The sequence below is a fragment of the Erythrolamprus reginae genome, chromosome 2, assembly GCF_031021105.1.
Source record: "Erythrolamprus reginae isolate rEryReg1 chromosome 2, rEryReg1.hap1, whole genome shotgun sequence".
Taxonomy (NCBI): domain Eukaryota; kingdom Metazoa; phylum Chordata; class Lepidosauria; order Squamata; family Dipsadidae; genus Erythrolamprus; species Erythrolamprus reginae.
Genome location: NC_091951.1, coordinates 168,463,126 through 168,489,177, shown reverse-complemented (window position 1 = coordinate 168,489,177; position 26,052 = coordinate 168,463,126). Strand labels below are relative to the sequence as shown.

The 26,052-nt window shown below is 39.2% G+C and overlaps 1 protein-coding gene across 7 annotated transcripts in view; it reads left to right on the top strand.

Moving 5' to 3' along the window:
• HELZ (helicase with zinc finger) overlaps nucleotides 1–26,052 on the top strand; it is a 174,657-nt gene that overhangs the window by 144,997 nt on the left and 3,608 nt on the right. For all 7 annotated transcript variants that reach the window (XM_070740334.1, XM_070740336.1, XM_070740335.1 and 4 more), the window contains exons 23-28: nucleotides 461–666; nucleotides 3,613–3,820; nucleotides 10,802–10,878; nucleotides 12,970–13,540; nucleotides 14,413–14,647; nucleotides 15,290–15,800. In XM_070740334.1, the coding sequence (XP_070596435.1) occupies nucleotides 461–666; nucleotides 3,613–3,820; nucleotides 10,802–10,878; nucleotides 12,970–13,540; nucleotides 14,413–14,647; nucleotides 15,290–15,800 (1,808 nt within the window). The remainder of the gene's footprint in view (nucleotides 1–460; nucleotides 667–3,612; nucleotides 3,821–10,801; nucleotides 10,879–12,969; nucleotides 13,541–14,412; nucleotides 14,648–15,289; nucleotides 15,801–26,052) is intronic.

Here is a 26,052-nt window from a genome sequence, read left to right as displayed (position 1 = left end):
CATGGACCCCTCCATTTTTTTGGGAAATTTTTTTTGGGAGAGGGGCAATTTTGGGGAAGCTGAATTTTGGCATTGTACATGCGTCGCCATCTTGTTTTTGGCTTTTTATTTTGGTTTTTTTCCTTGGCATTGCACCTGTGTGCGCACCCAGATTTCCCCACGCAGCGTGGGAGGAAGTGAACCGGCAGCAAGGTAAATTAGAACCCACCCCTGCTTAGATTGTATAGATAATCTGCAGTGGTGCTCACAGGCAATCTAAAATTTGAGAATAGAACTGAAGAAGCTTTTTGGATGAGAAGCGAAACATCTTCAAAAGAAAAAAATAAGAAAGTCCAGTTGCCTCCTGAAAAAAGCACCTTTGGGACAGTACATCTTGAGGCATCATAAAGAGGACACTATATGATGACAGAAGACAAAGTGAACACTCGTAACTTTCACATTCATATTTTTTTTAATGTAGTTCAGCCAATGGCTTCTGTCTTAATTGGAAATCCTGTCAGAGCGTACACCCCACCACCACCGCCCCCTCCTCCTCCTCCTGGCCCTCATCCTAACCTGGGGAAGTCTCCTAGTCCTGTACAGCGGATAGATCCTCACACTGGGACAAGCATTCTTTATGTACCTGCTGTTTACGGAGGAAATATGGTCATGTCTGTGCCTTTACCTGTAAGTATTCATTGTTGCGTTAACAAAGCATCCTCCATCCCCCACTTATTCAAAGGAAGTTGAAAGTACTATTTTGCTTTTATCAGAAGAGCTATTTGCTAATAAAAGAAAAAAGCCACTAAAATAAGTCTCCCAATTATTTAAATGTTTGAGCTGTAACAATCCAGATAATGCCCAATGCGTGCTGAAATTCCAACCTGCCCAAACATGCCATGTTTTCATTCATGGCACATGTACTTATCTGATATATCAGTAATTGTATATATTTTAAAGTTCTTTTAGAAGACTATACTGTTTTGAAATATTTCAAAATGTGCCTGTAGAGAGATGAATATACAGTGATACCTCATCTTATGAAACCCTCGTCACACAAACTTTTCTAGATACGAACCCAGGGTTTAAGATTTCTTTGCCTCGTCTTAAAAACCCTTTCTGTCTTATGAACCTGGGCTCTCTTACTGCGCCTGCGCTCTCGTACTGCGCATGCACTCTCTGACTGCCGAAGGGATTCCCCTGCCTTGTGACTGTCACCGCCGGGATTTCCCATTTGATTGCATGGGAATTCCCTGTTGGAATTCCCCGCCCCCTTTTGCTTGCACCTGAGGCGGGAATGCCAGAGCTACCCCATTTCCCCTGCCACTTTCCCCTCTAGCCCTCTGCTCCCTCTGCTCCACGAAGCCGCCCCATCCTGCTGCCAAAATCCCCCCAAACCTGCCGCTTCCTTCGCCCCATCTCACTGCTAAAATCACCCCTCCAAATGCTTCTTACACCGCTCCAAATTGCCCCCAAAATCACTCCCCCAAAAACTTCCTATCTTGCCCCAAATTCCCCCAAAATCGCCACTCCAAAAGCTTCCTAATCCTCCCCAAATCACTTCCAAAGTCTTCCAAACTCACCTCTCCTTTCAAAATGCCTCGTTTCTCCTTGCTGCCTTTCTTCACTCCATTTGCCTTTGTTAGGACCTCGGTTTGGGTGGCATAGGAAGCGGCTGGAGGGGCGATTTTTGGAGGAATTTGGGGCAAGATAGGAAGCTTTTGAAGGGGCAATTTTGGCAGAGATTGGGGCGGCGTTAGCCTTTGTTAGGACCTCCATTCCTCGCTTCTCCTCGCTGTCCGTCCCCACTCCGTTAGCCTTCACTTTGTCCGCCTGCCGCTTTTTTTTTAAGCCTTAAAGTTTGGATTTTCCTAATGGGTTTGCACGCATTATTTGCTTTTACATTGATTCCTATGGGAAACAATGTTTCATCTTACAAACTTTTCACCTTACGAACCTCATCCCAGAACCAATTAAGTTCGTAAGACAAGGTATCACTGTATGTGAAAGAACTCAAAATGCAGACACAAAAGAAGTTCTGTACAAAAATGTACACATAGCTGGATGATGAAATGTATGGGGGTAATTTTTGTGATCAGGAAGTACTTTTTTTTTCATTTCCTGAACTGGAAAACCATATTAGCATTTCTTAAAGAAGAGGAATCAGGATATTTTTAATCAATTTTAAGCATAGTTAAGAACAGTGGTTCCCAATCTTTCTTTGGCCATGCCCCATCTAAGTCTCTCTAGAATCTTGATGTCCCCCCTCCCATGACATATAATTCTTACTATTCAAAAATGAACTTCTACTCACATGGAGGAAGCCTAAAAGACCATTAACATTCCAATTGCCCCCATTAAAAATCAAATTGCCCCCCCCCCTTGGGGCGTGGGGCCCACGTTGGGAACCACTGGTTAAGGAGTTGTGGTAGCTTCCCATTTTGTAGGGATAGGGTTAAGCATAGTGGAAGACCTCAGAAACAGACTAGCACTAGTGTTTTGTAACTATTTCTTATAGCTTCCAAACAGGCTCTGCAATATCTCTTCCAGAGTCTCCTCTCCTGTAGTTGCAAGGAGAGTTGAGTGGAGTGTGACCTAACTGCTTTGAATTCAAATATTCCACTCCATTTCTTTTGGATGAATTTCTACTTTGTTCTCATGTGAAAGTTAACCATCGTTTGATCTTTGGCAGGCAGTTTTCTTTCCTTTTTTAAACTCACAGTTGATTTCAAACACTAATTAGCATAGTGGTTCATTTTAATAAAAACCTTTAACATTTTTGTGCAGCCACACTAAACCTATTGGTATTTGTTTTGGGCTTCTTCAGGATCCACTCTAACTTACTTATTTTTTAACAGGAAAATAAGAATAGTTCAACAACTACTTTTTCTAGTCTTCAAAAGATGACTTGTTTCTCTGAAAGATAAATAGATTTCAGTCAAAAAGATATGTAGTTATGAAAATGAAATCTTTATCACAGTCACATAAAGCAGGTGTAACGAAAGCAGTGGCAATTTAAAAAAGATGACTCTGTTATCATAAGTAGAAATTCTCAAAGATTGAATGCCAAGAATCTTTTGGAGTCCATAGTGTTTGATTTATTCTCAGACATCAGTTTTTCACTCAGGAAACTGTCATAGAATTGAGTCATCAAAAACTATGAAAACTTAACATTTTGATTGTTTTTCTTCCTTTTCCCTTTTAGTCATTGCTGTTGCAAAAAATCCAGAGTAATAAAATATATTTGCATTTTTAAAAAAATCTGTTCTGAAATTGCATGTTGATATAAACAGTTCATGTTCTTTTTCCAGGTCTTCCTACTGTCCTATCACAATTTATCTGAGGGATTTTTAGGTTGTGTCCCAAATTTATATTCAATATTATTCATATTTTTTTTAACCATGTGTCATGTCTTTATTCTCACATCTTGATTCCCAAGAGATTTCTTCAATTTGAAACTTACAACCATACTGGTTCTTACTCAAAATACCTGGTTCTTCTTGTTGAGCAATTTACATGTTTAGAGAAAAGCTGTATAAACATTCTAATTTCATTGATTGCTTTTAAGATTGCTTTTAACCATTCAGATTAAAAATTGTAAATGATACTAGGTTTTATATCTTTATTGCATAGGTACCATGGACAGGGTATCAGAGTAGATTTGCAGTTGATCCTCGAATCATTACTCATCAAACAGCCATGGCTTATAATGTGAATCTTTTACAAGCACATGGACGTGGGTCCCCCATTCCCTATGGTCTTGGACATCATTCACCAGTTAGTATAGGACAACAGCAGCTTCATCATTCAGAGAAAGAACAACTTGAACTAAATCGAAACAGTGAGTTCAGTCTCTCTTTTCCTGAGAGAATAAAGTGTGGTGTTTTGTTTTAAGTTAAAACCTAACGTTCATATATCTGTTCCAAATGGTACTGAGAAATGTGTTTGTGAAAACTGGCTTTTCTAAAGGAGTATATAATCAGTATATTTCATTTACTACCTAGTTACTGGGAATGTGGATAAGAGTTTATTTGTTGATACAATAACCTGTAGAAAGTAGAAAAGTCATTAAATGGTAGGAGCATGCTTGGAGTAAAATTGGATTTTGGATGTTCTATTGGCATATTTTCCAAAATGTGCCAAAATTGGCCTTACTTGAAGGAGAGAGTGCTGCATGTGGTAGAAGACTAAAAACAGCAGTAATAATTTACTAAAATTATATGCCACTCAACTCTCAATGATTCTGCCTTACAACAAAAAGAGAAATTACAATAAAGTGGATAAAAGATAACTATAAAAGATAGCAAACATAACATCAGATATTCCAAATCATATGTGGGGGTTTTTTGGTTTGTAAATGTCTTATCTTTCTCTTTCTGGACACACTCAACTCCATCTAATGACTTTCTCTTGGACTCTTCTCTGTTTATCATTTTTGGTAGATGACTAAACTACCTCAGTGTTCTGGTTGGAGGTTACTTGCTTTAAACAGTGATTCTCCACTTTTGTTCCTTTGTTATGCTTCTCATTGCTGCTTGGATTCTCCATTCTCAATTTCCTTCATGGTGGAGTGCAATGGTTATAATATACAGTGGTACCTCTACTTACGAACTTAATTCGTTCTGTGACCAGATTCTTAAGAAGAAAAGTTTGTAAGAAGAAACTTTTTCCCATCGGAATCAATGTAACAGCAAACAATGCGTGCGATTGGGGAAACCACAGGGAGGGTGGAGGCCCCGTTTCCTCCCAGGAGATTCCTAGAGAGGCCTCACAGAGGCTTCTCCCCGCCTTTTCTGGCCCTGTTTCCTCCCAGGAGATTCCTAGAGAGGCCCCGTGGAGGCTTCTCCCTGCCTTTTCTGGTTACAATTTTGGAGGCTCGGGTTTGTAAGTGGAAAATGGTTCTTGAGAAGAGGCAAAAAAAAACCTTGAACGCCCGGTTCTTACCTAGAAAAGTCCGTAAGTAGAGGCGTTCTTAGGTAGAGGTACCACTGTATTGCCGTTCTTCCATTGTGTTATTCAAGGAAATACTAAACTGGGTTTTCTGGGAAGAAGGCATGCAATATAGTTACCAGACAAAAATCCTGGAAATTGCAATGTCGTATGAATATATCAATATCGTATGAATAACAGTTCTCCAGACACAAGTGCCATCGTTTTCTTGTTGGAAAGCACATCAAGTGAGCAATAAGTGAATGCAGAATATTCTCTGGTATTTTAAAAGAGCAAAATAGGTTTTGCTATCACAGACCTTCTTTGGTGCATCAGAAGCTCCTATATATCCAGCACTATCTCTATTATAGTAGATAATGCACTGATGTGAAAAATATATAAATTATCTTAAATAAAAATGAGAAACTGGACTCTATGCTTATGCTTGTAGCTTTATTACCTTTCAATCAGCAGGTTTCAGCTGAAATTGGAAAACAAATCCGACAGATCCATTAGGAAACAATAAGCATAGAATAAGCATAATCTCATTAGCATAAAATCTATTTCAGAGCAAGGCAGCTTTTTAATGCTGAAGGACTGATGACTGTATCAACACTGAAATTGCTCTGATTTCATTTGTGCTGTTTGAGTGACTTTCCTTAAAGCTGTGCTGTTCAAAATCTGCCTCATTAACTGCTTGAAAAGCAGAGTAATTACTGTGTACAGTATTGAGTGCCAAGATGAATTTCCCAATATTGTAGATATATGAGCTGTCACCTTACTATTCCAGACGATGATGTCCTTCAAAAGTTAATTGGATGCAAACTAGTTCACAGATTAGCCCTGAAAGAAACCTACTTATTATATTCATGAAGGTTTGGGTAATTCCAGAAACAAATATGGCACTCCCGTCCATAATTTCTGCTAAAAACCTGAGAAATGGGAGAGCATAGAACATGCTAAAAATTCAGTTTCTAGGATTTTTGATAATGTAACTGAAATATTGTAAAATTCACTTAACATAATGTTCTGTCTCTGAAGAAAAATAGGATGATTGGACTCGCCTGTGAAAGGTGCGGATACTTTCAATTTACTATAAAATAACTTATTTTCACAAAAGCCAAATTCAATCAAGTATTAACTTAATGTGTCATTAAGAAGGAAGACGAGCAATTAAGCATTAAAGGTAGCTGTTCTTGTTGGTAGAAAATTTCAGTGTGAAGTCATTATTATTGAATGAAAGATAATTGGTCATGGCAGAAAGGAAAGAAAACCCTTGAAGAAAAGACTTCAAGGAGCTTTTGTCTTTTAAATGTTCTCTGACTTTTATCCTGAGAAATAGGTTGTGCTGCAACCTGCCTGTCTTAAGTTATTTAATGGCTGCATTTGGTCTTTAACAAAAAGGACCCAAGATACCTGGAGATTTGGCCCTCACCATGAGAAATTTAGAAGTATTTTGCCATTTTTAGTAAAACTTGGCTCAAGTTATCTGGGCCAAAATGGACAGTTCACCTTAAGTAAAAGCACAACATATGGTGAGTAGTTGCCCTGTTTCAAATAAGCTACAGATAAAGTTAACTCTAGCTGGTTGAATTAATAAAAATCATAAAGGAGAATCCCAAAAATCTGGGTGGCCCCAGAAAGAAGAATAGATAGGTGGCAGCTATGATGATCCCAGCCGCAATAAGCTATGTTTTATCATTTTATATAAATGTAGTGGTTTTAACTATTCCAAGGGATACCATGGCTGGTGACCCCGTGATGGCAAACCTATGGAACGTATGCCCAACTCAGCTCCACTGTACACACGCCTCCCACCAGCCAGCTGATATTTTGGTATCTGCTGCACATGCGTGAAGGATGGGGCGCATTCAGGAGATGCATATGGGGATTATATGCACAGGGTTGAGGGCAGCCCCTCGCAGCACATTTTTGGTCCCAGGAGGCTGCAGGGAGGCCCATTAAGCCCAAAACAGGGCGGGGGGGGGGTTTGCACATGCATGTGGAAAGGGCAGGGAGAGGACGGGGATCACATGTGCATGTGCAGGGGGGGCAGGGGGTTACACGTGTATGCACGTAGGGTGCAGAGGGTATCGCACACACATTGCGTTCTGAATGCCAATACACATGCGTGCGCTGCTGTACGCATGATTTTGGCACTCAGTGAGAAAAAGGTTGGCCATCACTGCTTTAGAGAGATAGAATTCCTAAACACTCAAATTGATTCAACAGTAGGGAAGAAATATGTTGGACTTTTCTTTGCAGAAATTGACTTGAAGAAAGTGCCAGAAGTTTTCTTTTAAAAGATTATGTTCATCCAAGTTCTTTTCTCTGAATTAGCTTTTTCTCAGGCAATGCTATCCTAGGCCAAACAATATAACAGAACTGCCCCAGACTTTCACATCAGTTGCTACACTAATTATATTTCCTTTGGGTAGATGCAGCATTGCCCATTATTTTTTGACAAAAAAAGGGCCATAATTTTTATTGTGTAGGGAGCCCAAATTTTAAGAGAGTCCTGCCCTAAGCTAACTTAACCTGTCAAGATTAAAAATTCTGTCAGAGTAAATTATTTGTTTAGCAGAGTGATGGCATTTGGGAAAAAACTGTACTTGCATCTAGCTATGTTGGTGGGAAGTGCTCTATAGCAACATTTTGAGGGTAGGAGTTGAAAAATTTATGTCCAAGATGCGAGATGTCAGTAGATATTTTCACGGCCCTCTTTTTGACTTGTGCAGAATACAAGTCCTCAATGGAAAGCAGGTTGGCAGTAATTGTTTTTTCTACAGTTCTGATTATCCTCTGAAGTCTGTGTTTGTCTTGTTGGGTTGCAGAACCAAACCAGACAGTTATAGAGGTGCAGATGACAGACTCAATAATTCCTCCGTAGAACTGTATCAGCAGCTCCTTGGGCAGTTTGAGCTTCCTGAGTCGGTGCAGAAAGAGCATTCTTTATTGTGCTTTTTTAATGACATTTTTCATGTTAGTGACCATTTTAAGTCTTGAAATATAATAGAACCTAGAAATTTGAAGGTCTCTACTGTTGATACTGTGTTGTCTAGTATTGTTAGAGGTGATAGAATGGGAGGGTTTCTCCTAAAGTCTACCACCATTTCTATGGTTTTGAGTGTGTATTGACCAGATTGTTCCGGTCGCACCACGAGGCTAATTGTTCAACCTCCCATCTGTATGCGGTTTCATCATTGTCTCGAATGAGACCAATCACTGTTGTATCATCTGCAAACTTCAGTAGTTTAACAGATGGGTCATTTGAGATACAGTCATTGGTATATAGAGAGAAGAGAATTGGTGAGAGTACACAGCCTTTGGGGGGGGGGTGTAATTGTACAGGCATGTGATGTGATTTTGCCTAGCTTCACCTGTTTCACCTATTGAAGCTAGGCAAAATCATATCAGATACCTGTAAAACTAAACAGAAGATTTAAAGTTTCATATTAAAGGCATTCTGAAGTCTTGGGCAGTAGTTTGATATGAAATTATTTAGTAATAGCACTTAGACGTATATATCACTTCATAGTACTTTACAGCAGGGATAGATTCCCTACCAGTTCAAAATATTTTCATATTCATACATTGCTGAACTTTTCCGTGTTCTATAACATATTGCACAAATCATTTCTAAAGATAATTCTCTTAGTCTGATATTTTGAAGATGAATGAATATATCATCATTCATTATCAATATCACATAATGTATGCTGACTGAAGAATAAGAAACAAATGTCATTTGTATGAAATTTTCACAGCTGCTTATTATTTTAGAGGTTAAGTTTTAAAATACCTTTTTATGAGGAAGCCACACAAATTATACCTTCCTGTTCTGGCAGCATTTTAAATTTATCTTTATCCGCCGGGAAATGTATCTGGTTTTATCATTTCATAGTTTTCTATGGAAATAACTAGAAAATGACTATCTTTGAGAGGATAGTTAGAAAGTATCTGAGCAGTGAATCTGATGAAGCATCCCGTTCATTGTGTGTCTTTGCTTCATGATAGATTTGGATCATTGATGATTTCTAGTTATTTTCCTAAATTCAATATTTAAATCTGGAGCTATATTTTCCTTTTATTTTCCTATGTAGGTAAGAGGATCCAAATGACTTTGCTCTCCTTTGGATTATCTAAGAATAGATTATAAATTAGTACAATGGTACCTCTACCTAAGAACGCCTCTATTTAAGAACCTTTCTAGATAAGAACCTGGTGTTCAATATTTATTTGCCTCTTCTTAAGAACCATTTTCTACTTAAGGACCTGAGCCCGGAAAAATTTCCCCAGAAATTTCAGAGCAGCACAAAGGCCTGGCCAGTTTCCTGCCATTCCCCCTTTAATCCTGACCATTTGGGGCTTAAGTTCTTAAGTAGAGGTACCACTGTAATTGGTAATTACCAAACGCTGCTTTGGTCATCCTCAGTCAAATAGTCCAGGAAGCATAGTTCCCTCTAAGTTGAGCAGTGAGCAATCGCTCACTTAAAAATCATCATCAACTCAGAGTTTTCCAAACCTGCCCAGAAGCCGAGAGGGAAAGAGTGAGAGGGAAGGAGAGAGAGAGGAAGAGAGGAAGAGAGAGAAACAGATAGAAAAAAGAGAGGAAGGAAAAGAGAAAGAAAAAGAATGGGAGTAAGGAAGAGAGAAAGAAAATCAAAATCTAGTTTGAAACTAGCTCAACTATTTAAGTGGCATTTTGATATTGATAGAGTTGCCCTATTATGAGCTCACTGTTATAGACACACAGTACAGTATTTTATTTTGAAATTCTCTGAGGCAAAACAGGGTGGGTTTTTTGTTTGTTTGTTGGTTTGTTTGTTTGTTTACTTACTTACTTACTTACTTACTTACTTACTTACTTACTTACTTACTTACTTACTTACTTACTTATTTATTTATTATTTCTGTGCCGCCCAGTCCCAAAGGGACTGCTGCTCAGACACTATACTTTTCCGCCCACCCCCCAAAAAAATTAGAGGGAACACTGCCAGGAAGTAGATTAAACTTATTTAATCATCTCTTTCATAGTATGTTAAGTAATGTTCTGTACTTGATCTAAGGAAAAAACATTGCAGGCTTGAATCAGCAATGGCATTTGATTGATCAAATTGCAATGTAATAAATTGAGTCATGAAATGCTTATTTTCTACTCCTTTCTTATGATCATACCACTAATCACAATTAGTTATAATATTACAACTGAATAAGAACCATGTTAATGACTTCCCAGGAAAATATTGCATAGAAACCAATTTTAAATTATGGCTTTATTCTCTTTGTTTTACTCATGGTTTTCTAGTTTATAAGTAATCAAAAGATCACAGCTAATCTCTTGAGCAAAGATTATTATACTTTAAAAAGCTCTTGTCTGTTTTTAATTGTTGAGTACAAATTTGGTTATTTAGTCTGAGTAACTGTAAAAAGTGAACATTCTTTAGATGGATATATCTGAGAGCAACAATAAATTCTTGCTTCTAATTTGTATTTTTCTTTTATTGTTGATCACAGCTGATAGATAGACAAATGTATTTTTTATATTTGCATTTACACTTTTACTTTTTTTTTTGAACTTATTACCCTAAATTGGTTTCCTGCACTATTTTTTCACCTGTATACTATCTTATGCATAGGTATTCTTGTATTATTCAGTAATTTTTAGAACTGAAAATATTATCAAATTATTTAAATTGAGTGAAAAAATATTTAAATTTTTTATGCTTTAAATTTTAAACAATAATATTTTAAATTTGATCATCAAAGTAAGATTGAAAATACTGATATTTCACATTTCTAGGTTTAATAACTATCACCTGTGATTATGGTGGCATATAATTTAAATTGAATATTAAAAATAAGTTTTATATGAGGTTTCTATATTTTTTAGGCAAAAATGAGCCTGCTGCTGGACCTGAAATTAATAAAATTCGGACACCTGAGAAAAACTCTTTAGAAGCCAAACAGGTATACATATTATTGTTTTTTCCTCCTGTGTAATGCCCATGAAACATGGCTAATGTAGGTATTGTAAAATTATGGACAACCCAGAAAGAGTCAAGATGAAGAATAACTAAGCCCACAGCGATAATGACTATACCTAAATAAAAATAAGTAAAGATCACTCTGTCACTACATAATACATTTTGAATTGTAACACTAAAAAGTAAATGTATTTGTCAAGACACCATTCAGAATGTAACAAGCTTGCTTCAATTGGATCCCAGAGCAATAACAGCAATTCCTCCCCTTTACCTTGGTGATACCTGATGAGTGTTCCCTCCCCCAAATTTCATCTTGCTTCCAAAAACCATGAAGCCCCATTAAATTACTATTTTGGAACATTTTGGAGATACATTGGAGAGAAAATACAGTTAATTGTGCAAACTCACCTAAGCAATAGTAGGAGAAATAATATGGTGAAGTGGTCAATATTTTGGGTTGTTTACAGTAGATAAAGAGACTATTTCTAGTAACTGAAATGAGTACAGATATCCTCAACTTGCAACCATTAATTTAGTGACCAAAGTTACAATGGCACTGAGAAAAGTGACTTATAATCATTTTTCATACTTATGACCGTTGCAGCATCCCCATGGTCACATTATTAAAATTCAGATGATTGGCAACTGGCTCATATTTATGACAGTTGCAGTATCCCAAAGTTATGTGATCAGATCAGCCCTTCTGACAAACAGAGTCAATGGGGAAGCCAGATTCACTTAACAATTGCAGTCCTACTAACTTAGCAGCTGCAGTAATTAGTTTAATAAATGTGGCATCGTAAAATGGAGCAAAACTCAGGTAACAAACATCTCACTTAGCCATGGAAATGTTAGGCTCAATCACGAACAACCTGTAATGCCAGTACTGTAGTACAATTAATCCATTCCAGGAAATTTTGAGAATTTATTTCAGTCATATTAAATTCTGTAGGGGTGGATGGGTTTGTTTGTGTTTTGTTTTGTTTCTAGACAATTCATAATAAAAAAAAAACCTTGATAGACAATGCTGTAGCAAAAGTTCAATAGCTCTTAATATTCTTTTTTAGATATTGTTTTTAAAAAGGGAGTACAATTGTCAAAGCAAAATGTGGCTACTTGAGAGTTTTGACTCATCAACCTATCAATTCTTATTTGTTTAATGAATCTGTTCACTAGTGATCAAAGTCTATGCAAGTTTGGGCTTTTAGGATCATAGTATTGTACACCGTTGTGACAAAGTATTTGCATGGTTCTATGTCATTCAATTTGAAAACTATGAATCATGCAGGAGTAATAACAAGGGTACAGATATTAGATAATCAATTTCAACATTTTAATTTCATTTAAAAATCTGCATTTGGATGAAAATTTAAAATTAGCTTCTGGTCATTCTCCCCTTCCCATGATGGAAAGACCTGAAGCAAAGTGAAATAAGGAGTGGCCTTTGCATTGCATTGATGTTTTTCTTTAGAAGTGAAAACATTTAAATGCTTTATATGGTTCTCTTCCTTTTACTAAATTACTATGGTAATTAGAAAGTGAATAATTATTTTTTCCCCGTAATATTTTCTAAAATTGATTTCAGTAATGAGATCTTAGTATTCAGTTTAACAATAGAAATATAGGACCATAAAACTTAGTGCTTCTATAGCTTGTAATAATTGCAATAGCACTTAGACTTACAGTATATAAAGCTTTACAGTGCTTTTAAAGCCTCTCAAAGCTTTACAGAGTCAGCATATTACACCCAACAATCTGGGTTCTCATAAAATAGTTTAAAATTATATTTTGTATAGAACATGTAAAATTTAAAAATACAATGACATATTTTATAGTAGATTTAATATTTATTGGTAAACTGTTTTCAGTTAAGCATTTGTTAAAGGAGAATAAGTATCTAAGCTTTACAATAGTTTTTCTTCATTTTGGATCTTGCCTTTCCCACCTTCTTTATATATCACATGCTTGAGTTGGTGTTAAAATAATTTGCTGTATACTTTCATTGCTTAGGGGGGGGATTTCGTTGTATTCTTAAATGACTTTTAACTCAAATAATTTGTGTAATTTCCTCCAGGTTGACTTAGAAGCAAATCCCCAAAATAGAAGCCCTGAATCGCGTTCCAGTTCTTCTTATCCTAATTCTAAATTCCACCGCAAAGATAATCTTAACCCCAGGCAGATGAACATTCACCTCACTCCTCCCCAAGCCCAGTACGCTGTTCCTAGCCGCCCCTTCCAACACTTAGCTCAAATTCCAAGGCATCCATATCCTGTGCCACCGCAACCGAACCTCTTAAGTCAACAGCAGAATCATTTGTCTGAACAACATAACCAAATCCCTCCTCCGCAGAGCCAGATAGTCCAGCAACACAATCATTTAAATCAGCAGCCACAACCACCATCTTCACAGCTCTCTCCTGCCTTTCCAACTGGCTCCAACCAGTCTTTCTTTAAAAGCCCGGTTCCACATAGACCTCATTCCCCTGGTACAGACACTTCAGTTTTAGAACAGCTCCCTCCATCTGTGCTGCAAGATGTCAATAGCCCCCTGAGACCCATTGCACAGCCTAACCTCATGATGCCATCCCATTTGAACCACTTCATTGAAGAGAATCCTCCAGGAGTGTCTGTGGGAGAACCATTAGGTAGGTAACCATGGCTACAGTCTAGGGGTTTTTAATTGGGGCAGTCTGCTTAGGTGTAATGCAAAGAATTGTTTTTGGCATGTTGGAAGTTTGGTATTTTACAGCTACTGTATAGTATTGAGTTTATTCAGTTTATATTTTGCTGATTGAATAAAAATCACTGTTTATTTTCATGGTTCACAGAACTGAAGGTCATTTAGTTCCTGTAATTTTTGCAAGCATTTTTCCATAATTATCCCATTCTCAGACTATGTGCTATTTTGGGTGTAATGATCTCCGTTTCCTAAACTACAGTAAAAGTTAGCATTGTGTTCATGTCCTACTCCTAAATCTGTTCTGCCTTCTTATGCAAGCTTTAGTAGCTTGATTTTTGCTACATTATTTCCTTATTGGATCTAAAATGGAGCTGCAGTCTAATGTCGGCTTACTCACCAGGATCTTAAACAAAGATGAAATGATTGCACCTAATCTTCCTTAGATGTAATAAGGAATAAAATCAAGCAACCAAAGCCGATATATGGCAGGAGATTTGAGGAAGAGGGCTCTCTGAAATGAATTCAGAAATGAATGCTGAATTCATTTCAGGAAGTTGTTTTTTTAAAAAAAGAGACAATAAAGTATAATGGTGTGTTCCTTTCAAATTATTTATGAATCTGTCATTAAATACAGCAAGTTTTCATTTAGTTGTATGGCTCCTAGCTGCTGAAACATTTTTTGGGAGGATAGCAAGGAATGCTAATGTTTGATAGTCTCCCTATGCATGTATGGATGTAAAAACAAAAATGCAGTTTTTAAGCACAACTCTTAAATATTGAATCTGAGTAATTATTCTCTCCCTGTTCTCAACCCCACCCCCTTGCATTTATTTACAGATCGTATTCATGGAAATTTAGCTTTGGAAACCTTAAGGCAACAGCAAGCAAGATTACAGCAATGGAATGAGCATAAAGCCTATCTCAGTCAGGGTAATATTTCTTATCCTCAGCATCACCACCCTCACTTATCCCACCTTCCTCAGCAGTCCATGGGACTGCATCAGCAGCCAGTCAGGGCAAACTGGAAACTTGCCAACAATATTGAAGATGAAACAGAGGCAACGTATTCAAGGTAATTATAATTTAGTAGAAATTACACAACTACAGCGATAGAATATTTTTACTTCCCTTAAAATGCTGGGTTTTGGAAGCGCCCCCCCCCCCCCAAAATCATGTGTATATCTCACATGTAAAGTGAAAACTTTGATCTGATAGAACCTCATTTATTGGATTCAGAAGATCAGACTTCTCTCTGACTCTCTCTGAAATACGTTTGGGTGAGGGAGTTAAATTTATGTTAATGTTAACGGTTTATGTTGTTGGCAAAATGCCTACATTACACAAGTGATGTAAATAGCCACAAATGACATTTTGTGATTTAATGGGTATTTAGGACTAATATCCCATTTGGATTGTTAAATCCAGGTTTCAGTATCTGTTGTTTTGTTTTGTTGCTTACATTTCTGGTTGATCATTTAATATATTTACAGATGCTAATGATTTTTTTAAAATGAATGCACGCACACACCTCTTTCTTGACATAATTTTAAAAAACATTGATAATTTTATTATGGCGGTGCCTACCGTCGCTGATGTTTATGCACAGCCTGGATAACTGCAGTTTAAAAGAATGTATGTTGTCCTTCTTGTAATATTACTTGTTAATTGGAGGGTGTTTTATCTCACTTGAGCAATCATTATCTCATTAATCCAGATTCCAGGATTTGCTTCGAGAGCTCTCTCACCGTGATCAAACTGAAACTAGGGACCTTGTTGAAATGCCGCCACCTCAATCAAGACTTTTGCAATATAGACAAGTGCAGCCCAGAAGTCCACCAGCACTCCTCTCTCCTACATGCAACTCAAACCACAGTGGCCACTTTCCTAATTTCTCTGAGAGTAGAGACCTTGAGATCTCTAACAATCCAGCATTTCAGCAGCATTTGCCTCAAATGTACAACCCCCCTTTCTCAGTGCCATCTGAACACCTGACCCCACCATCCATGAAATACCTGCAGCCAGATGGATCATGGACCTACGCTAATTTACACCAGAGTCATCTCATGGGGCAAGGCTTTCATTATGGTATACCTCCATTGCCTCATAGATCACCACCGAACCCTTTTATACAAATACAAAATCATCAGCACGCAGTTGGTCAGGAACCATTTCATCCCCTCACTTCACGAGCAGTATCTGCTTCTTCTCTGCATAGTTTAGAAGAGGTAGGTAGTCTGTGGTGGTTTGCATACTTGTATCTTTTGTCCTGGAGCCCAGTTAAATTTAATTGTGTGTGGGGGGGGGGGGGGGCTATGTGGGTTTTGACTGGTTTGGTACTTGGAAAGGCACCGCCAGGATATTCCAAGGCAATAACCTAAACTGGGAAATTACAATGTTTCAAAAGAAGGCAGTGTGAAATCATTTTTTAGCGGTGTTAAAAAAAAACCCCAAAACATATGTCCACAGAATCAGCAGGAATTGAGCTTCACTTTGAAAAATCTTTACATTTATTTTGGCCTATACAGGTAGCCCTTGACATTTGTTTACTGACTGTTTAAAGTTACAAGGGCCCTGAAAAAAGTGACATCATCATTTTTCTCACTTAGGACAATTACAGCTTCCCCATGGTCACATGATCAAAATTCAGAAGCATGGCAACTGGCATGTATTTATGACTTACAGGTTGCAGTGTTCTGGGGTCATGTGATCACCTTTTGCGACCTGCTGACAAGCAAAGTCAATGGAGAAGCCAGACTTGTCTAACAACGATATTACTAACTGCAATGATTCACTTAACAACTGTGGCAAGAAAGCTTGTAAAATGGGGCAAAATTCACTGAATAAATGTCTTGCTTAGCAATGAAAATTTGGGGCTCAATTGTGGTCATAAGTCGAGGATTACCTGCAATGAGGAGTTCTGCTTAATGATATCATATAAAATCTGGGGGAAATGGGGCTGGTCATTCTGGTAGTGACTTTGGGCAAGTTTCCATATGTTGTTGTTGTTGCTGCTTCACTGGAGCTGGTTGAGTATCAGGTGTTACTACTTTTTTTGCCATTTACCCGATGGGCAAGTTATTTTGAGATTTATCTATCTATCTATCTATCTATCTATCTATCTATCTATCTATCTATCTATCTATCTATCTATCTATCTATCTATCTATCTTTGTATGCCGCCCCTCTCCGCAGACTTGGGGCGGTTAACAACAATAACAAAAAACAATGTATCACAAATCTAATATTAAAAAGTCTCTAAATACCCCTTATTTAAAAAACAAGACACACACACAAACATACCATTCATGAATTATATAGGCCAGGGGGAGATGTCTCAGTTCCCCCATGCCTGATGGCAGAGATGGGTTTTAAGAAGTTTGCGAAAGGCGAGGAGGGTGGGGGCAATCCTAATCTCTGGGGGGAGCTGATTCCAGAGGGTCGGGGATGCCACAGAGAAGACTCTTCCCCTGGGTGCCGCCAGATGACATTGTTTAGTTGATGGGACCCAGAGAAGGCCAACTCTGTGGGACCTAACTGGTCGCTGGGATTCGTGCGGCAGAAGGCGGTCCTGGAGATATTGTGGTCCGATGCCATGAAGGGCTTTATAGGTTAGGTTAGGTTAGGTTAGGTTTATTGGATTTATATGCCGCCCCTCTCCGCAAACTCGGGGCGGCTCACAACAATAATAAAAAACAGTACAGTACATAATACCAAATCCAATGCCCACCCATCTAGTTACAATTTAAAATTAATAATCTCATAAAAACAGTATATATAAAAAACAGGCACACAGTCAATCAATCAACAAAACAACATGGGCAAGGGGGAGGTGTTTTAGTTCCCCCATGCCTGACGGCAAAGGTGGGTCTTAAGGAGTTTACGAAAGGCAGGGAGGGTGGGGGCAATCCTAATCTCAGGGGGGAGCTGGTTCCAGAGGGTCGGGGCCCCCACAGAGAAGGCTCTTCCCCTGGGTCCTGCCAGACGACATTGTTTAGTCGACGGGACCCGGAGAAGGCCACCTCTGTGGGACCTAACCGGTTGCTGGGATTCGTGCGGCAGGAGGCGGTCCCGAAGATATTCTGGTCCGGTGCCATGAAGGGCTTTATAGGTCATAACCAACACTTTGAATTGTGACCGGAAACTGATCGGCAGCCAATGCAGACTGCGGAGTGTTGGAGTGATATGGGCATACTTGGAGAAGCCCATAATTGCTTTCGCAGCTGCATTCTGCACAATCTGAAGTTTCCGAACACTTTTCAAAGGTAGCCCCATGTAGAGAGCGTTACAGTAGTCGAGCCTCGAGGTGATGAGGGCATGAGTGACTGTGAGCAATGACTCCCGGTCCAAATAGGGCCGCAACTGGCGCACCAGGCGAACCTGGGCAAACGCCCCCCTCGCCACAGCTGAAAGGTGTTTTTCTAATGTGAGCTGTGGATTGAGGAGGACGCCCAAGTTGCAGACCCTCTCTGAGGGGGTCAATAATTCCCCCCCCCCCCAGGGTAATGGACGGACAGATAGAATTGTCCTTGGGAGGCAAAACCCACAGCCACTCCGTCTTGTCTGGGTTGAGTTTGAGTTTGTTGACACCCATCCAGGCCCCAACAGCCTCCAGGCACCAACACCTTGAATTGTGACCGGAAACTGATCGGCAACCAATGCAGACTGCGGAGTGTTGGTGTAACATGGGCATACCTAGGGAAGCCCATGATTGCCCTCGCAGCTGCATTCTGCACAATCTGAAGTTTCAGAACACTTTTCAAAGGTAGCCCCATGTAGAGAGTGTTACAGTAGTTGAACCTCGAGGTGATGAGGGCATGAGTGACTGTGAGCAGTCACTCCCGGTCCAGATAGGGCCGTAACTGGTGCACCAGGCGAACCTGGGCAAACGCCCCCCTTGCCGCAGCTGAAAGATGTTTCTCTAATGTAAGCTGTGGATTGAGGAGGACGGCCAATTTGCGGACCCTCTCTGAGGGGGTCAGTAATTCCCCCCCCCCCCCCAGGGTAATGGATGGACAGATGGAATTGTCCTTGGGAGACAAAACCCACAGCCACTCCGTCTTATCAGGGTTGAGTTTGAGTCTGTTGACACCCATCCAGACCCCAACAGCCTCCAGGCACCGGCACACTACTTCCACTGCTTCGTTGACTGGACATGGTGTGGAGATGTACAACTGGGTATCATCAGTGTACTGATGATACCTCACCCTATGCCCTTGGATGATCTCACCCAGTGGTTTCATGTAGATATTAAATAGGGGGGAGAGGACCGACCCCTGAGGCACCCCACAAGGGAGAGACCTAGAGGTCGACCTCTGACCCCCCACTAACACCAACTGTGACCAACCGGAGAGGTAGGAGGAGAACCACTGCAAGACAGTGCCTCTCACCCACAACCCCTCCAGCCGGCGCAGAAGGATACCATGGTCGATGGTATCGAAAGTCGCTGAGAGGTCAAGGGAGCACCAGGACAGGATAAACCCCTGACAGACATTGGAATGAGCGTCCAGTAAAATCTTTGCTTTATGTTTAGTGGGACTTTGAAAATAGCAATGGAAATGTTACAGATCTTTTCTATTTTTTAAAAAAAATTCTTCTAAAATTCAAAATTATTTGGGTTCTTGTTTTAGAAGAATCATTTGAAAGGTCACTTTTTAAAGGGAAAGACAAAGCTTTGTTGTTTTATTCATCCAGACCATAAAAATAAAAGGTTTTAAATAAATGTATTATTTAAATGGGTAACTGAGGAAAGAATAGACTTAATTAGCTTTTACTCACATTCCACTATAGAACTATAAATATTAGAAAACTGCATTGCTTAACTAATCTGAATATTTGTCCCGATACCAATTTTATAATACCTATTAACCCTTAACACATTTGCTGTACTATTTTGTTTCATTCAATAACACAGTTATAACAATCCATCTTATATCAAGGAAGTCAATTATTTCTCCTTCTCTACTTTTGGAAGCCATGTCTTTAGCGTAGAATAGACAACAGGCCATTTTATAATGTAGATGACATTTTTTCCTTCATATTTTAAAATAAAATGGAAGAACGAAAGGAAGGAGATAGCTAAGAAAAAGCAGGTTGTTGGGAAAGTGCCGCTTGGCTGGAAAGAGGGCTCGAGCAAGGGCCTAGCTTGGAGTCATTGCACAGCTGCAAGCAGCATAAGTCTATGGAGTCTGCAGAGAGGGGCGGCATACAAATCTAAACAAACAAAAATTAAATTAAATTAAATTATTAAATTATTAAATTAAATTATTAAATTAAATTAAATTAAATTAAATTTAAAAAATAAAATAATAAAATAAAATAATAAATAAATAAATAATAAAATAAAATAAGCTTAATCCTTCCTTCCAGCTGGCATTTTCCCAACACAGATATAGATAGATATCATTGGGGGTCTCTCGCTCCCAGCCCTTGAAGCAGGGGTGGGCTACTGCCCAGACGGGGGGGGTATGCAGTGGGGTAGCAAAAATGGAGCTCCACCCTAGAACACCCAATATGCACTGAAAGATGTTGAAAGAAAATGCATAAGCCCTGCCCACAGTGTGGTAGTAAAAATTTTGGTAGCCCTTCACTGCCGTGAAGATACCAGGATTGATGGAATAGAATAGGATAACGGATTTGGAAGGGACCTTGAAGGACTTCTAATCCAACTTCCTGCTCAGGCAGGAAACATTATACCATTTCAGACAAATGATTGTCCAAACTCTTTCTTTAAAACTTCCAGTGTTAGAGCATCCACAACTTCTGGAGGTAAGCACTTCCACTGATCAATTGTTCTAATTAATTAGACATCTAATTAGAATTCTAATTCTAATTAATTGGTGTCGAAGAGAGCTGAGAGATCGAGAAAAGACCAAGAGAGTTGCATTCTCCCAGCTTGGCCCAGGAATATGTCCTGGGCCACGGAATATGTCAATATAAGAATGATCAATGGCCAGGCTGGAAGGTGATTTGAAAGAAAATAATCTAAACAGATTTTGATGGGAGCGAAAGTGATCCAAACATATTTGCCTTCCATTCTGAAAACACCTATTCTGTTAAAAAAATTAGCAGCACTTGAAGGCAGGGCAAAAGATAATGGCGCTTTTATTTTTAAAATTCTAGAATAATTAATAATAATAATAATAATAATAATAATAATAATAATAATAATAATAATAATAATTTATTAGATTTGTATGCCGCCCCTCTCTGAAGACTCGGGCGGCTCACAACAATGATAAAAACAATATTATAGTGGCACAAATCTAATATTAAAAGAAATAATTAAAACCCTATCATATTAAAACCAGACAACACATACAGAATTAGCCGATGCTTGGTGCTGTTTACCTTGCTATGTCCTTACTGCTTTTCAGTATTTTAATAAAGCTTTGAATGCATTTTTTTGTTCACAGGTATGCTTTAATCATAGTAGGACTGTGCAAACAAAGGAGAGGAAGGTATAGCAACAGTAGCAGAGGGAGCATCTTGGATGCGTTTTTGTGGTTGGGAGATCTATTAACAATAATTCAGAACAGGGCTAGATATAAAGCTGCAAGATACCTATGACTTATAGGCAATTGATAAAAGCCTTGAGAAATGTACCCAATTTCAAACAAGGTATACTTGTGCTCAGATTAAAGGACTATCTTATTTAAATATCATCTCAGAGAATCTCTTCAGTAGCAGGAGAAACACATCCAGTAGGGATGCGTTTGATTAATAGTGGGAAAACAGGGAGGGAAATTCAAGAATGGAGGAAGAAAAGGGAAGAAAATATGAAGACAGCTTTCTCTTTTCCCCCCTTGAAATCCAAGAGTACTTTCAAGCAGTGCTTTTTTAAAAGTTACAATAGCATGAATAAAATCTAACATAATTTAACAAAGACAGTTTATATTTATATATTATATATATTTTTACTCTATCATTTCCTTTTATTTGGGTAGTTCCTTCCCAAGGCTTTTAATGGTATTCACAAGGGAGATAGTTGCCATGAACTGAAAGATAGGAAAGAATTACAAATAACACAACATTCTTTTTCTTGATTAAGAAGTTTGCCCTTCTATCAGCAAACCTCTTTGATTTTTCTGTTCAACCATGAACGTGACAGATTCACTGCTGCTATTATCTCAAGGTTAGCTTCCTTGCTTTCTCATTTATCAACTCCTCATTGAAACTCTGGGCAAGCATAGAAACAGACCCTTACCATCCAAGATGGATGGGCTTTCTGTTAACCAGTCAAGATGGATGGGCTTTCTGTTCCTAGGTAGCAGATATACAGACTTCCTGTTTCAGGGTTGCTGGTATCAACCAGACACAGCTAGGTTGCATTTTCACTGACTTGAGGGCATATGAGCCCCTTCCAAAGCTAAGAGTAATTGGTAGATGGAGGGGGCATTTTTCATACAAGGGAAAACTAAGGCTAATCAGGAAGAAAAATGCCCTAAGTTTTATTGTCTTTATTTGGAAATATTTAAATATTCTTTCAACGTGCTATTAGATCAGTTACTGTTCTGGAGGGAATTAGATGAGGCTTGGCATTTAAATAGAAATATTTTTTTTAGAAATTAAAATCCTGCATTTGCTGTATGTCTTTAAATTGTCAGGGTGGGTGTTCTCTACACCAGGACTCCTATGCAAGGGACTTGTAAAAGAAAGGGCACAGAGACAAAGAAGTTTTTATAAATGGAAATCCGTTGGTTGGGAAACACTTTAGTCTGGGAACTCTTAACTCTGTCATGCTGAGATAAGCCAAATCCTCTAGAGAAAAATAGCGAGAGTAAGATAGTTTTAAAGCAGTTGCAACTATGTTAACATGGGAATTTGGTTTAAAATGGGAACTTAGTGAACTGGAACCTATAGAGGGGTGTGAAATTAGAAAAGCAAGTCGTGTCAAAGTAGTTTCCTGAACTTCTGCCACAAAGAAAATTCAATTAAATTTATTAGACTTGTATGCTGCCCCTCTCCAAGGACCCGGAGTGGCTTACAGACAAACTTTACAATCCCAGGAAAGGAAGTGCTGGACAGTCTAAATAGCAAGCAACTGCTATATTACAGATGGTTCGGTCAGGAACCAACATTACCAATCAGATTGGGCACAAAGTAAGAACCAGAGACCAAACCCCACTAACCTGCACCAATCGAAAGACAAAATTCCTTGCTATAAAAGCAGGCGCTCAGTCAGTCCCTGCTTAGTGTTCTGATCTCCGGCTAAGGCCACTGTTAATTGGAATAAAGGCTTGCTAAATGCAGAGATTTGTAAAAACAAAACATCATCTTTATTTTTCTTCCTTCTGTTACAAACTGCGTCATCTCGGCAGGCAGGTTCTCTTATCTCAGTCTTTAGTAGTCAAGGCAACATCAAAATCATCAAAGCATTCCACAAGTCATTCTAAGGTTTATGGCTAGGCAGCATTAGCCCAGGGTAATAAAAACTGCAATAAGAAGCACATAAAGCAAAGCTTACTTTCGGAACCGCTGAAAGACACCTCCATATTTCTTAATAGCAGATTGAAAACTCCACCCTTCTCTTCCGCTGACACCCGGACGTGACAAATTAATTACTTAATTAATTAACCTGTTCCTCTCCTTAATATTTCTTCCCTGACACTTGCTCCCTCCGTTTCTGCAAGCGTCTGAAAGAAGGATTTGCCCATCAAATATCTGTCTCTCCTTCACTTGAATCTGAACTCATAGGAACGTCCTGTGGTTGGTCTCCTCCTTCTTCTTCTGCCTGTAAATTAGGTCCTACCACTAATTCATAAACACTTTCCGAATCAGAATCTGCAAAATCCCCAAACTGAACAGGAGTATACACAACACTTAGGTGCCTGTGATCTATGTAGCAGATCTTTTTACTTCTGAGAAGGCCAGCCACAATTTCCCACCAAATGTCAGAAAATCTGTCCATTAGATTCTGGTCACTAAACTCTGAAGCCCAACACCAATACATATTAGAAATGAAATCCAATTGGGTGACCGGCTCAGTCTTGCTCTTTCAGTGCAATCTACTTTGGAGGGTTGTTTTTTCCTGGAGAAAATAGAAGGAAGGATACATTAAGCATGTTTGCTACTTTGAGTATTTTGTTTTAAAAGTGTGGGGGAATGTAAATAAATAAATAAGATACAGTAATACCTCATGATACGAACTTAATTGGTGCAAGGAGGAGGTTCGTAAGACGAAAGGTTCGTAAGACGAAACATTGTTTCCCATAGGAAACAATGTAAAGTCAATTAATTCGTGCAACCAAACCCCCCCCCCCCCCGCAAAAAAACGGCGTTCGGCGACTGCTGGGAAGCCGTGCGGCTGTTTTAAAAGGTGACAGCCGGCCTGGGGGGCTTCCCAGCACCCCCCTGAACCCCGAACCTTTGCCAAACTTCCGGGTTCGGGGTTCGGGGGGGTGCTGGGAAGTCCCCCAGGCCGGCTGTCACCTTTTAAAACAGCCGCGCGGCTTCCCAGCTGTCTCTGAACGCCGAACGCCAAACCCGAACTTCCGCGTTCGGCGTTCGGAGACAGCTGGGAAGCCGCGCGGCTGTTTTAAAAGGTCACAGCCGGCCTGGGGGGCTTCCCAGCAACATCCTGAACCGAACCCGGGGTTCAGAAAAATTTTGCCTCTTCTTACCAACTTTTTTTGAGTTACGAACCGGCGTTCGGGAGGCTTCTGGGAAGCCCCGCGGCCCGGCTGTCACCTTTTAAAACAGCCACGCAGCTTCCCAGCAGTCTCCGAACGCCGGTTCGTAACTCGAAAAAAGTTCGTAAGAAGAGGCAAAATTTTTCTGAACCCCGGGTTCGTATCACGAGTTGTTCGTAAGACGAGGGGTTCGTATCTTGAGGTACCACTGTACTTGCTTTCTAAATGGATCCAGTGAAAATACTCATAATAGGCTTATTCTAATTTTAGTACCACCAGTGCTTGAATAGGCTGTAGAAACAAGATACTTGGTGCTTAATGAATAAGACCGAATGCTAATGGAGAAACACACTAGGAATAAGCTTTCTATATTAGAAGCAGGGCTACATATTACAACTGTTGGCTGTTTCCTAAAATACTGTAGTATCCCCCCCCCCCCCGAATCTTGAATCTACTAATTTAAACCTGGTACAAAAATTCTTAAAATTTTGGAATTCTAAACAGAGTAAATGAGTGAAGTTCCATGCTCACATCACAATCCAGCATATTCCACACTTCTTTCCTTTCAGTCATGTATTTGGTGATAATGATGGGGAATTGTTTTGTTACTACTATTGTTAAATAATAGGAGAAATTCTAATTCAATATAAAGTACCAAAATGCCTATTTATTCAGATAAATACCATTCAGTTAAAAGTATATTTTCCCTGTGGGCTATCCACCAGTATTTTGAAAAAACGATTAGTAAATTGAAGAACCATACTTGTTTGTCTTCCTAAATAGCAATAAACATTTATGTGTTCTCGCTTTTTACCTCATCCATAAAGAAAAAAAAGTAGCCAGCATCAATTGAGCTTCTTCTTTAACTAATAATACGGGTCTGGGGTTTTGTGTTACGTTCTATTTAACTTCTTTGCAGTTTTGGTATTCTTCTTAAAATAATAAATTATGAGTAGTTGCTCTTTTAGGTGAAACTTGCATAATGATAGTGTTTCTTAATTCCTGGTTGTATTAATTATTGACTTGTAAGCCATTTAAATATTCAGGGTAATGCACAAGCACCTAATATTAAAAATAGTATTATGCATAGTGTGATATCATGGTCCTAAGCAAATTCAGAGAGCTTTTAGGGACTCTAGATTACACCTGCACTTTCTGAATCCAAATACAGTGATACCTCGTCTTACAAACGCCTCATCATACAAACTTTTCGAGATACAAACCCAGGGTTTAAGATTTTTTTGCCTCATCTTACAAACTATTTTCACCTTACAAACCCATTGCCGCCGCTGGGAAACCGCACCTCCGGACTTCCGTATTTTTGTGATGCTGCAGGGGAATCCCAGCAGTGCAAAAACGGGCGCTTCGCTGGCAACGGAAGTCCGGAGGTGGGGTTTCCCAGCGAGGGAAGCCTCAGGAGAATCCCAGCAGCGCAAAACCACAGAGGTCTGGAGGTGGCGTTTCGAGGACTTCTGTGTTTTTGGGATGCTGCGATTTCACTGAGGCTCCCTTTGCTGGGAAACCCCACCTCCGGACTTCCGTTGCCAGCGAAGCACTCGTTTTTGTGATGCTGGAATTCCCCTGCTGGGATTCCCCTGCAGCATCGCAAAAACACAAAAGTCCAGAGGTGGGGTTTCCCATAGAGAGGAGCCTCAGGGGAATCCCAGCAGCGCAAAAACGGGCGCTTCGGCTGGCAAAAGGGGTGAATTTTGGGCTTGCACACATTAATCGCTTTTCCGTTGATTCCTATGGGAAACATTGTTTCGTCTTACAAACTTTTCACCTTAAGAACCTCATCCCGGAACCAATTAAGTTTGTAAGACAAGGTATCACTGTATCAAACTTGCTT